The sequence below is a fragment of the Garra rufa genome, unplaced genomic scaffold (genome assembly GCF_049309525.1).
Source record: "Garra rufa unplaced genomic scaffold, GarRuf1.0 hap1_unplaced_394, whole genome shotgun sequence".
Classification (NCBI taxonomy): Eukaryota; Metazoa; Chordata; class Actinopteri; order Cypriniformes; family Cyprinidae; genus Garra; species Garra rufa.
In genome coordinates this window covers 1-13,918 of record NW_027394661.1, presented here as the reverse complement: position 1 = coordinate 13,918, position 13,918 = coordinate 1, and the positions used below count along the sequence as shown (strand labels likewise).

Here is a 13,918-nt window from a genome sequence, read left to right as displayed (position 1 = left end):
TCAGACTCACTCAAATAAAGTTGCCACAGTTTAACTCCACTTGATAGTAGTAACATCTAGAAGCAATATGAATGCCCCTGAGCTAAATTTAGAGTGTCCCAGAAAAGGGTATGAATACTTATGCAACGGGATCTTTTCCGTTTTTTTATTTTTAATAAATTTGCACATATGTTAAAAACCTAATTTTTGCTTTGCCATTATGGAGTAGGGAGTGTAGATTGATGTGGGGAAAAAAAACAAATTTAAAGTAGTTTGACATAAGGCAGCAACATAACAGTGTGAGAAAAATGAAGGGGTATGAATAATTTCGCAAGGCACTGTATATATATATATATATATATATATATATATATATATATATTGTGGCGGGAGGGGCAAACGACAGACACAGTGGGTGTGGCGTCAGGCCTCGGAGAGGCTTTTATTAAACAGAAAATAAGGGAAAGTGAGTCCATAAAGTAAAATAGTGTCCAAAATAAAAGGGGAATCTGGTGTCCTCGGGTGCTGGGGCAGCGTGACGGGAAGGTAGTGTTCAGAGGGGAAGGGTCCAGGAGAGGGGCGGAGTCCGGCCGGCCGCACGCGCTCCCTTCGCTGTACCGGGGTGCTAGGGGCGGCGGCATCTCTAGCGGCTTCGTCCCTCTTGAGCTGTCCGGAGCTTCCAGCGGGGAATACGGCCCGGCATCCTGGCCCGCGGCCGTCTCGGGTGCGAACCTCAACCGGACGGCGGGTCCGGCGACTCTTCCTCCTGGCGGTGCGGGATTCCCTCTTCACCCCTTCCTGGACCCGCGAGGACACCAGCGTGCATGCACGGGGGGAAAAGAGACCGGTCTCTCGAGGAGAGGCGCGCTCGGTATTTAAACAGCGGCGGTGATGAGGCTTCATTCACATCAGGTGTCCCCATCACACGCCGCCAGCCCGAGCCAATTACACGCCCCTCCTCTCCCCTACACACCCACTCCCGTCGGGAGCCTGGAGAAGGGCGGCGAATACGGGACGGGGTGGTGATGAAAATTAGGGGGGCGGGCAGACGCCTCGCCACATTCCCCCCCCCAAGCGACATCCCCGTCCTAAGGTCGCCGCCCACGCAGGAGTGCTACCTTCCTCATCCAGGCTCCAGCGGTCGGAGTGGGCGGGGATTCCTCTCCAAGGCAACACTCCCTCTCGCCGCGCACCGGAACAGGGACAGAAAAACCGGTATTAGTCGACAGCCTCAACCAACCGCAGGATAAGTGACTAAAAGAAACCTCACTTACCCCTTTTGCGGTTGGGAGGCCGTCTCCGTCGTTCTCTGTCCCCGTCCGGGTCTTCACGAGCTTTGGCGAGCGAGAGGGGATGACGTCATCAGGTGTTGCCCACTGCGCTGTCTAAGCCCCGCCTTGCCCGCATTCTCCACCACTGTGGCGGGAGGGGCAAACGACAGACACAGTGGGTGTGGCGTCAGGCCTCGGAGAGGCTTTTATTAAACAGAAAATAAGGGAAAGTGAGTCCATAAAGTAAAATAGTGTCCAAAATAAAAGGGGAATCTGGTGTCCTCGGGTGCTGGGGCAGCGTGACGGGAAGGTAGTGTTCAGAGGGGAAGGGTCCAGGAGAGGGGCGGAGTCCGGCCGGCCGCACGCGCTCCCTTCGCTGTACCGGGGTGCTAGGGGCGGCGGCATCTCTAGCGGCTTCGTCCCTCTTGAGCTGTCCGGAGCTTCCAGCGGGGAATACGGCCCGGCATCCTGGCCCGCGGCCGTCTCGGGTGCGAACCTCAACCGGACGGCGGGTCCGGCGACTCTTCCTCCTGGCGGTGCGGGATTCCCTCTTCACCCCTTCCTGGACCCGCGAGGACACCAGCGTGCATGCACGGGGGGAAAAGAGACCGGTCTCTCGAGGAGAGGCGCGCTCGGTATTTAAACAGCGGCGGTGATGAGGCTTCATTCACATCAGGTGTCCCCATCACACGCCGCCAGCCCGAGCCAATTACACGCCCCTCCTCTCCCCTACACACCCACTCCCGTCGGGAGCCTGGAGAAGGGCGGCGAATACGGGACGGGGTGGTGATGAAAATTAGGGGGGCGGGCAGACGCCTCGCCACATTATATATATATATATTGTGGTATATCACAAATATTAATTTTATTTTTAGTTGCCCATTACACTAGCCTCCAGTGTCAAACAACCATTAAAAAAAATCATAATTTACTGATTTCTGCTCAGTTACAGGAATTATTACTGGCAGTTATTGACAAAAGTTCAATTGCTTTATGTTTTTCTTTCCTGGATTCTTAGAAATATTAGAAATTCATAGAAATTATGCTGATTTGCAGGGTTATGTTGGGGGCTCTGTGGTTTCAGCCTTTTAGGGTTGAATGTGTATGCAATTATTATCATCAATAAAAACAATAAAGATAAAGTCACCATTTTATTAACCAACTGCAAAATATTTGTTAAAAAAAACCATCAAATAGTCTCTTTTCAAAATGACTATAATTCCAAAACACATAATACCACAATAGGCTGTATGCACGGCGGTGAATGACGTACTTCCGGTGGAATATAAGGATGCTGGATTACTTCCGTTCCGGCGCGATTGTAGAGTGTTGTGTACTATTTTTTCTAATAACTTGTATTGTCTTCTATACTACGGTAACGTTAGTCACAAAAACAGACTCCACTCATATTGTTGATGCTTATTTGCTTTATTATATTAAATAAACATATAAAATGACATCTAAACTATGAAAGTATCTTTTCAAAGACGGGAGGACAGCCCCTCTAGCCACCACTGCTGTGTGCCGCAGTGTACAGCATCTGCTAAATTTAACACTTTTCTAAGTTTCCAAGCGTTTCCTAAAGAATGTGTGATTATAAAACCAACTTTGCCGCCTTGTATCTCCATTACCACTGTTTCAACTATAATTAGCAGTGATAATGCAGTGCTATTCATCTGTCGTAGAACTGCATTACATTTTTTATTCTTATTATTTTGTACAATAATCATCCATACTAGCTAAGATAACAGCTGTGGTTATCCAAGCTGAACAGTGGTAACGTTAGAAAAGTAAAAACTGAACTGGACTGAACATGTCCAACAGAACTTTGAACGTCACTTTTAAGCTACTCTACTCTCAGTTGGTGTGGAGTCTCTGCTTTCCTCATAGAGCGGTAGCAGTGAGCGTTCACTGAGATCTCATTTGTGGCCCTGATTTTACCTGACACTTTCAGACAAAATTACAAACACGCCTGCTGCTGGACGAATCGTAAAAAAAATAATAGAAGTTCAGTTCAGGCGGTTCAGGTTAGCTGAATTTACCTTCATAATTGCACAGATACGAAGACACATAAAACTTGAAACCTTTCTCAAGTTTGCTCTGTGGCGTTGTACTGCACATCAGTGATTGTACATTTGGGCAACTCTTGCAAACACCGAGTAAAATTCGTCGACTCTGCCATAAGAGCGTTTTTCTCCGCTTCAAACCTCTCCAACCGGAAACGGAATAGCAGCCTTGCGTCAAACGCGGAAGTACGCGTGCATAGAGCCTATTGAGCAGTCCTTAGGGTCCAAAAACCAATGGCACATGAGCAAGTGAAGACTAATAAATAAAATCACGTTTTTGAAATTGTAATTTTAGTATAGGGATACTAAAATGCACTTTTGAGCTGTTGTCAGGTTATGTGAGAATGTGCGTTTTTTTGTTTGTTTGTTTTTTTTTTTTTTTTTTTTTTGCTTTTTTTGTTTGCTTTTTTTATTCTTACCACCACAGTAATAAACTTGGTTTTTATAGAAATCTTAAAATATAGTAGTCAACTTTTAAAGTGGATCAAGAATTAAAGTTGTCCTAAAACAAGAATTGCTTTTGCTCTGGTTTTAGGAGAACTTTGATTAAAGGTTTTGATCCACTTCAAATGTTTGACTACTGTATATATTATATCCAAAAAGGCAAATAAAAATGTATCTACATTAGGGGTGCTATAACTTATATGCCCAATTATTTATTATGCTTGAGTTTGAGATTTTCAGAAGGGTTACATTTTACATGCAAGCTGTCACTGTTTTCGTGAACCTGTGCTGTTTGGTCAAACTTCAATTTCATCAGATAAACGTTTTGCACAGCACACTTCTCAGTTACTTACTTGTTTTATTATTTTACTCATTTTAAACTGCGATTTGCTTTCGGAATTGGAGTGTCTCAATAGATGTTTAATAAAAAATAAATGTTTGTTAAGCAGCAAATCAGCATATTAGAATAATTTCTGAAGGATGTGACACTGAAGACTGGAGTACTGATGCTGAAAATTTAGCTTTACATCACAAAAACAAACTAGATTTTAAAATAGAAAAGTTCCCATAAATAATTTTACAATATTGCTGTTGTTTTTTAATCAAATGTGAACATAAGAGGCTTCTTTCAAAAACATTAAAATCTGAATTGTACAGAATACAGGTCCATTTAATGCTAAAATATTACTTCAAAATTTACCTGTTGAAGGTGAACAGATTATCCATCATTGGCGGGCCGAACATGAAGAAAACTGTATGGAGGATTTGCTCCAAGTTGTTCTCCACTGACGTCGCCCGGCAACTGAACTGGTGCGGGAGGGGAGACAAGCGAGGGATCAGGACATCTAACGTCGGAGCGCTCATATTAGGTAAGTTCTATAATGTTGTACAAATACAAGTAACATAATTAACCCTTTTAATGCATGAATTCTAGAAAACATTATCTAGCTTTTTTATGAGTTTTTATTTTAATATGATGCTAAAATTAAAATCCAGTGTTATTTAGAAAAATATTTACCTGTCCACGTATGTGGACACCATGCAACAAAGGAGAAAATTGGGACATAAAGCCACAGCTGACAATATGGAATATTGTGTTTTTTAATGCCATGTGATGCTATTTATACCAGTTTAGTTATTAAAAGCAATATTACAATATAATAACAATAAAATTATATTGTAGGAATAATAATAGGTAACATTAGTTACATATATGCGGAACCCTATTAGCAATATAGGCAAATCATAAAAATCTAATTAAAAATTGCTGATATTAAGAACTTAGATTATATTATTACTTATTATTATATTTTCATCTTACTTCTGTACTGACTCCTTGACCTGTGCTGTACCTGTTTGACAAGCAAAATGCAATTTTGTCTCCATATGTAAAGTTGCCATTTAATGTTATAAAAAATTATGTTTATATATTTGTTATATCACAATATTATAGCATCTCTTGAAAAAAGAGAGTAGATTTACTAGCAGATTACAGAAATCCGACTTGCAATCTGACTCCACTGTTGCATGCCGTGGACAGTTGGTTTTTGGTGAATAAAACCTACATTTTACTCAATTTTAGTTTATAAAATACTAACATATTAAATTAAGTTAAATAACTGTCCACATAAAAGGGTTACTGCAATGATTTATAACTGGGTTCAAACTGGTCAAATAACGTGGCATCAGCCGTGTTCTGTAATATGTAATATTTAGAAATGTTAATAACTTAAATGAGATTTTAAAAATCTGTTAAATCCGTTAGAAATTTAGTTGCAACCAAAACGCATGGTATCTCGCTAGCTAACAGGTGAGAGTCATCGTAATCAACCGAAACAAAATGAATTTGGAAGTTATTATAAAACCGATCGCAGACATCGCACAATTAGTTTTAAAATATACACCTACCTTAACCCTCTGGGCCTCTTCGGTCATTTTTGACCGAAAAATTTTATGTTTTGAATTTTTAAAAATCGTAGCTTCATCAGAATGAGATGACGCTTGGTGACTTTTGTTGCATTAGCTATGTGAGTACAAAAAAAAATGAGTGACATGATTCGGATATGTTAAAGGGTCAAAAAAAAATAGTCACACTTGGCTCCTTCGCGGTCAGAAATGACCGACATAGGAAATGAATGGGAAATACGAAAAAATGTGATAATTCAGATAATCTTTTGGTAATACAAGCTACAAATGAGCAACTGTGCTGAAAAGAAGTGTTCAGCAAGCAAGGACTGACACTCTAAAATAACAAAAGTACAGAACTGACACACACACGCACACACACGCGCACACACACACACAGACACACAGAAATAAGCAGAAAAATGCAAAACCTGATATTTATCCAATCAAAAAAATATCTAAACCTTGCCAAAATTTATCTTTTAGAATGTCTGAATATATTTCTAAATGCAAAGCCTAATAAAATGAAGAAACAGTAAAAAGAAAAAAAAACAATAGGAATCCCAAAGCCCCTGTATATATGTATATAGGGAGACACAGGAGTTTACATGGCATTACACAAGTTTTTATTTTTTATGCCACTAGATGGTGCAATTTTCACTTTAAAAAAAATGGATTTTAAATGCTTTTACTCTATTTTAATGTGAAATGTTGTATTGTTTGAAAAATAATAAATACATAATTAATTAAAAAATATAATATAAAATATAATTCTACTGGGAAAAAATTGCTCATTAAAACTGTATAAATATTGCATAGATTCATAAAAAATGCTCAAAATTCTAAATAATAATTACAAAATATTATTGAACAAAAATATATTTAATTGATTTTGCTGAAGAAAAAAAAAAGTTACTTTTTAAGGCTTCGGTCACTTTTGACCGCAGGGAGCCAAGTGTGACCCCTTAATGAGGAGGCCCAGAGGTTTAATCAAATCTTCCCTCGCCATTTTTGTGTCTTCTGCACAGCACATGGTTAGGTTGAAATATGCGGGTAGAGCTTTGACTCCCCTCAACTCACGTGCGTAGTTCACGTGCGCCCTCTTCTTGTTTATTAGCAGGTTGGCAAACTAGCTTTAGGTTTGTTATGCTCATTGGGTAACTTTGTCCGGTTTATTCAGAAGAACTAGGTGAAGAAAAAAAATATCTAACGTTAATTAAGTGTAAGTGGGAAAAGATTGGTTTTTATTTATGAAATTATTGTAATATTTTATTTTAACTTACAGCTTCAGCTGTGAGGAATCCGATCCTCCAGTCTCCGACGGAATCAGAAGCGGAAACATACATAAAAGATTTCCTTCGCTTGGCCCCAGGGAGGATGTAATTTTTTATTGGTTTTTTTGTATGTATGTTATAAATTGTGATAAAAAGTGTAAAGTTTGCTATCTCGTTTTTGTATAAATAAATGTTTGCTTTGCTAATTAAATGTATTTTGTTTAATAAAATCAACGAATGTGTGTTTTATTATTAGTTGAGAGTGTGGTTTATTTATTTATTATCATATTTGGTCATTGTAACATGCATTCGGGAGGATTATAGACGTGGTGGAAGGTATTTAATTCAAATAATGGGAGGGGGTGTTTTAATAAAACGACGGCTATCCGACATGAATCAGACATTTGGCAGATGTATGAACATCTGATTAACATCGTCTAAAGAGCGGATTAGGGACGTTTTAATTCATGTACGTCTTAAATAAGTAGGCTGAGCGTCGTTCTAACATCTGGCACGGAGGTCTCGGTGACACCTGCCAGATGAAAAAGACGACGTCGCATAGACATCTCCGCGACGTGCCTGTGCTATCTCCCATTGCGTTGATACGCTTGTTGGAAAACTCCTGTTTATGCTGATGCTGAAGCCTGATTTGTTCATGTTTGTGTAGCTGTATGAACAAATGGTGCTTCAGCCCACCTAAAAGGGTTGACCACACTACTATGTAAGTCGCCTCTGAGCACTATTTTGTCAGAATATTCTCCTTATCTATATTAATATACAGTCCTGCCCTTTGGACTGTCCCTGGCCCCATGCGCTTTTTACGAAATGCTCTTTCCCCATTGAGGCAGATGTGAATACACATTATGAATTACCTCGCCGATTGTTAGTCAGATCAGAGCAGGAACTTCTTGCTCACAAGTCACTGCTGCTTAGCCACCTGGTGCACCTTGGGCTGGAAATAAACTTGGCTAAGTGCTCTCTGTCTCCCGGGCAGTGAGTCGTCTTCCTGGGGACAGTTATAAACTCAGCCTAGTTGCAGGCCTGGCTTACGCCTGAATGCTTACTGACAATTCAGTGGCCAGTGGGATCATTCAGATTGGGGACATCTTGTTTACCAGGGGATGCTCAGTTTCAGTTTGCATCCCCAATTTCAGCTCAAAGCCTGTGTACCCTCCCAGTGTGACATCTTCGCGTCATGGTAACCCAGCACTGCATCAGAGCTGTGGCCCCTTGGAAAGCCCCTTGCCTGTTATAGACAGACTTCCCATTTGGACTGACCTCCAGAAGGAAGATGACACATGCCTCCATCTCAGTTTGGGGAGCACTGTATGAGAGCAGACCGGTGTTCGGCTCTTGGTCCAGCCTGGAGCAATGCCTGCACATCAACTGCCAAGATGATGCCACAACAAGATGACAACATGATAGTGGTAGCCATTATAAACCACCAATGCAGTACCAGGTCATGCTTCCTTTACAGGATGGTGAGATGCCTCCTTCTATGGGCATAGTGCAAGCTACTCTCACTGAGGGCAGTTCATGTGCTGGGCAGACTGAACCAAGGAGCAGACACACCAGCTCCCTTAGGTCACCAGATGGGTCAGGGATGTAGATTGCTCTGCCCTCCTAGTGGCCTCACTCTGAAGAAATCAGATGTTGTTCCCTCAGTTAATCCACCTGCTATTGGCAGCTTCTTGGCCAATTTTATTGAGGAAGGACCTTTTCAAGCGAGAAGCATGATCTTTCATACCCGACCTGAGCAGTGGAGCCTTCATGTTTGGCCCCGTGACGGGAGCCTTTGCTGCTCTCCGCAAAAGTGATTAAAACTTTTTTGCTACCTCAATGCTCTCAAGTGGTCAGTCCTTTCTGACTGTTGTGCAGCATAGAACGAGGATCCGTCCTCTTGTGAAAGTTATCCATGTAAACCTTTCTGCAAGAGCTGCTGGATAAACCTCTTCCATGCTCAAAGTGTATGTGCCAGCCATCACGGCAGATCATGCTCTCATACTGTGCCGACAATGGGCTTATCCACAGTCCCTAAAGGGCACCTCCTTTGAACCACTCCAGGTAGCTGAATTAAGGCCCCTATTGCTCAAGACCACCCTACTTATGGTTTTAGCGTTAGTCAAGCGATTTTGCGATTTACAAGCACTGTCAGTCTGTGCTTCATGCCTTGATGCCATCATCAAACCAAGACATGGCTATGTACTAAAGGTGCTCTTCACTCCATTCAGAGCACAAGTCATCACTCTTCTAGCTCTTTCTAACTGAGAAGATGAGATGGGTCCTAATTTACTTTCTTTGAGTATATGTAAAGCACTTTAGCTATTTCCAACTGCTACTTCAGGGTAGCTGTTTGTGTGCTTCGGAGGCCGCTCTAAAGGGCTGCCAGTTAAGAAGCAGAGAATATCCTGCTAAAAAGCTGATGCTATAGTCCTGGCTTACACCTCAATGGACTTGAAGTGTCCAACTGAAACGACGACCCACTCTTCCAGAGGAATGGCCTCCTTCTGGACATGGTCCAGCAGAGTTTCAATTGGTAATATTTTGGTGGCTGCTGGCTGGTCTTTACCATCTACGAATATATGGATTTTGTTTGCTCATGCTTTTTAAGAGTCCTCATTATGGGCGCTCCTGGCCTGGGCTTGCAGGGTGGCTTTGTTTTGCACTTGCTTTAACTATGACACTATTGAATGCATTCCCCATAAGCATATCAATGCAACGGAAGGGATAAATTTATTTGATATATCAATTTATTTTTGATACCAAGCCCAGCCCAGGTAAGAAAAAGTAGATGGAATGTAATGCAACACTGATTACAACTACATGAATTACATGAACTGCAATGTTGTGGGATCTTCTGGATTCCTTTTCTCTGGTTTAGCTTTGGAAAAATGCTGAATACTGATTGGCCATAAGACTTACAAAAATAAACACAGAAGTTCATTCTTGCCTATAATTCCTCTGGACTACAATCCCAAGTACTTTGCATAACATTTTTATTGGATTGAGGAACCTGAGGAATATTTTAACGTTGTATTACCTTTTCTTTTCTTTTCTTTTCTTTGTAGGTACAAACATAACCGGCAATCGTCAATTCTTTCTGGATAACAGTCTGGGATTGTCTGATGATCTTGGTCTTCTGTTTGACAGTGGAGATGGTTGTGATTTCAAAATTAACATACAAGATGTCAGCGAAGAGGCAAAATTGACATTCTGTGTGCACAGTATGATCCTCATGATTTATCCAGAACTAATTAAAACAAATGACTCCAGAACCCTCACAGTGGATGTCAGCCAGACGTGCCATCCTCATGTCTCTGCTTTTCTCAGGTAAATTTCCTTTTTTTAATTTATTCTCTGTGAGATTCTCTTAAATGGTGTCATTGGTCACCTATTGTGTTCGTACAAAGAATGGGATAAACTAAAATGTCTAATGTGCGTTTTTTTGTAAAAGCCACACCTTGCAAAAATTAATCAATAAATAAAGTTTAGTCAAGAGAATAGAACTACTTGGGAATTCTTTGGATTAATTATTTTGGCTTGAGGGGATCTTTCACCCAAAAATTCTGTCATAATTTACTCACTATTCTAAACCTGTTTGAGTTTCTATCTACGTTTAACACATTGTATTTTAAAGAATGTACCGAATAGTTGATGGTCAAATTGACTTCTGTTAGCAGTCCAGTCAAAATAATTTCCTAAGCAGATCCAGCTATCAGAGAAAGGGGTGGATGTGGGAACATATGTGACCCTGGACCACAAAACCAATCTTTAGTCGCTGGGGTACAGTATATTTGTAGCAATAACCAAAAATACATAGTATGGGTCAAAATTATTGATTTTTCTTTTATGCCAAAAATCATTAGGAAATGAAGTAAAGATCATGTTCCATGAATATTTTTTTTGTAAAATTCGTACTATAAATATATCAAAGTGTAATTTTTGATTAGTAATATGCATTGTTAAGAACTTAATTTGGACAACTTTAAAGGTGATTTTCTCAGTATTTTGATTTTTTTGCATCCTCAGATTCCAGATTTTCAAATAGATGATTTTCTTAACAAACCATATATCAATAGATATCTTATTTATTGAGCTTTCATATGATGTATATATCACAGTTTTGTAAAATTAAACCTTATGACTGGTTTTGTGGTCCAGGGTCACATATGTCTGTGCGACAGATGAAGGAGCATGTGTATGAAAGGCATTATATAGTTTATGAGTAGTTAAAGTGATGGATCAACTGAGTGTTAGATGATATTGGTTAGTGACCAGTGGTTTGCCCGAAATATGCTTGAATTCCATTCGATCACTCAACCTCTATTTCTTGATGCTGGTTGGCAAGCTGATGTAGCTGAATGGAAGCTTCCGTTACCAAAGGAACAGCTATAATAAGTTTAGCGTTGTGAAACTTGCACTTAATGCTCTAAGCAGTTTGTCACGCATCTCTTAGCAATGAGGTGCACAAGTGCTTAGTGAGAGTGCAGATAGTTTTTTTCAACCACAAATGACAACATTTCCTGAAAACTTAATATTCACACAGTACACAGGCATTAACAATATTTGTTTTTGTCTTTCAGGTATTTGTACACACGTCAGATTGATGTTTCCACCACATCAGCTCAATGTCTGCATCAGCTGGCATTTATCTTTGGAGTGAAGAATCTTATGGGAGATGTCGGCAGGGCCTTCACTTTACTCCTTCCTGAAGACAACACCTTCCGTACACAGGTATCCATGTATGAGTATGGTGTCCGCACAGGTGACCTTGTTCTGCAGGAGAACGTCCTTCAGTATCTTTCCTGGAACTGTGAGTTCCTCATGAGCTCTCCAGTGTGGAGCACCATCTCTTTTCCCATGATGGACGCTCTAGTGCGACGCTCAGACCTGATTGTGAAGGATGAAGCTTTTCTTCTTGAAGCTCTGGAGAAATGGATTCAAGACAAAGGTGATAAGATTAGTTCAGATCAACAGGCCAGTCTCCTGAATCATATCCGCTTCCTCTTGATCCCAGTGGATAAACTGTATGATATGCAGTTTTCCTCAAGCGTTCTCCATCAGAATCATGACAAACTGTACCTAACTGGTCTGCTCAAAGGTTTTCAGTTCAATGCTCTGCCCTTCTCTAAGATTAGGGATCAAATGGATAATGTGAGTAGTGAGTATCTACCCAGAATCTACACTGGAGATGAGTGGAGTCTATCCATCAATGACACAACCGTCAATAACCAATACAATCCCTACTACTATGGTCAAAATAATAGAATCCAATCCTTCTACACTCCAGCACACCCTAGTGTTCTTTACAGAGAACAAAAGGTCCAGTGGCAAGCCCAGGTGTTTCTTTATGCTCATGAATGCTCTAACTATGGTGTTTCATGTACATCTTTTCCTGTTGCAAGACTTTACGGATATGGCAATCAGAACATGTACGGTAGCACCATTCGCTACAGCAACAGGTTGATTCTCAGTTGTAAGAATGAAAACAATGTCTTTCATGTCCAAGATTTCAAAAACGACATTGCTGTGGTTCCAAATAACAGCACTATGGGTCTGCCCAACCCTTGTCCTGATGACTACAGTTTTCGTTTTGTAGTGCGTCCAGAGTATGTCTGAATGCATGTTAATGTCATGTAAGTTTAGGTCTGTTTTTTAGTTTAATCAAATTAAACTTATGAATAATCTTCATTTATAATGTTCAATGTCAGTTAAAGATTAATATAATAATCAGTGGTTTAATCATTTAGATTATTTCATGTAATGATTAGATTGTAGGACATTAACAATTTTGACTGTTTAAACATGCACTTAAAATGCTACAAATAAAAGAAAACAAACAAACAAAACCATTTTCATAATTTCTCTAGCATTTTTTTTCTTGCTATAGAGTTGGTAAGTTGGTAAGAAATAATAGGCTGGTAAAACTGTAAATCTGATTAAGCTCAAGCTGCATTAACCAAAACGAAGTAGATACTAAATTATTTTTTTCCTACTGGTCTAAGAATTCCTGACCCCATTGTAATTTGTTGTGATGTTTACATTTAGATGTATCTAAAAATTCTTTGTTTTGATGAAACATCTCATGCATAATACATTTCAGAATACAGTAGCTTTTGGATAGAGTCAAATAGTCCATGGTCAACTCAGTAAAGGAAATTCCCGTAAACATGTTCCCTCTGATCATAAAAACACCTATACAAGTCTTTTAAACATGTCTGAAAAAAAGTCTGAACTAGTTCGGTCTAGTTTTACAAATGAGCAGCATCTCCTGTATTTTACCAGTGTCTAAGCAAGCTGATTTCCTGTAACAGGCCACATATTTAAAAAGTAATTAAATGTTGGCATGAAGCATGAAGATGTAGATAACTTCTCAATGCACCATTACGCATTTCAGAGGAAAATGAACACATGTTTAGATTAGCTTTTGTTGAGAGTTTAAAAAACAAAAGTGTTACATTGTAATGACTAATGTTGTTTTGATGAGGTTGGTCTGAGAAACAGTAACAAGTTCTTGTGTTAGAACTTGTTTTGTGTCTCGCCAGGCTCTTGAAATACTGTTAGATGTCTCACATCAATGACATGATAAAACCACACTCACATCAGTTGCACAATTCTGTTCTTTCCTTGTTGAGGGCACTATTGGTGTTCTTCATTTTGAAAATGAACCTGTTGACAGCTGTACTTTAAGCTCAGCTTACACAGGTTTTACACACACACACAAAACATGTTAATTAAAACATTAATACCTGGAAATGATTTGCCAAACCTTCATAATTTATTTTGCTAACTTAAAAAAACTTTTGTATACAGTTTTTATTATTTCTTGTCCGAAGATTGTATATTGTAAAATATATATCTGGGGCAAAAATAACATTTCTCAAATGACGCCATCCAAAATATAGGATAGATAGATCTACAAACAAGTCCAGATTTACTTACAGGTTCTGGTGTTAGGCTGAAATGACAAAAAGCTGTA

The 13,918-nt window shown here is 39.8% G+C and overlaps 1 protein-coding gene across 1 annotated transcript; it reads left to right on the top strand.

Moving 5' to 3' along the window:
• Positions 1-8,386: 8,386 nt before the first annotated feature.
• On the top strand, positions 8,387-12,791 carry LOC141317148 (galectin-3-binding protein A-like). The gene is made up of 3 exons (XM_073832956.1): positions 8,387-8,420; positions 10,008-10,269; positions 11,523-12,791. Exons 1-3 carry the CDS (start codon positions 8,387-8,389, stop codon positions 12,556-12,558), a joined length of 1,332 nt encoding a protein of 443 aa, XP_073689057.1. The 3' UTR covers positions 12,559-12,791.
• Positions 12,792-13,918: the final 1,127 nt, after the last annotated feature.

Bases quoted from the DNA above. Each gene is read 5' to 3' on its own strand.
- LOC141317148 (XM_073832956.1), top strand. From the start codon at position 8,387: ATGCAGTACCAGGTCATGCTTCCTTTACAGGATG. The intron at 8,421-10,007 runs GTGAGATGCCTC...TTTTCTTTGTAG, and splicing joins CATGCTTCCTTTACAGGATG to GTACAAACATAACCGGCAAT. The intron at 10,270-11,522 runs GTAAATTTCCTT...TTTGTCTTTCAG, and splicing joins CATGTCTCTGCTTTTCTCAG to GTATTTGTACACACGTCAGA.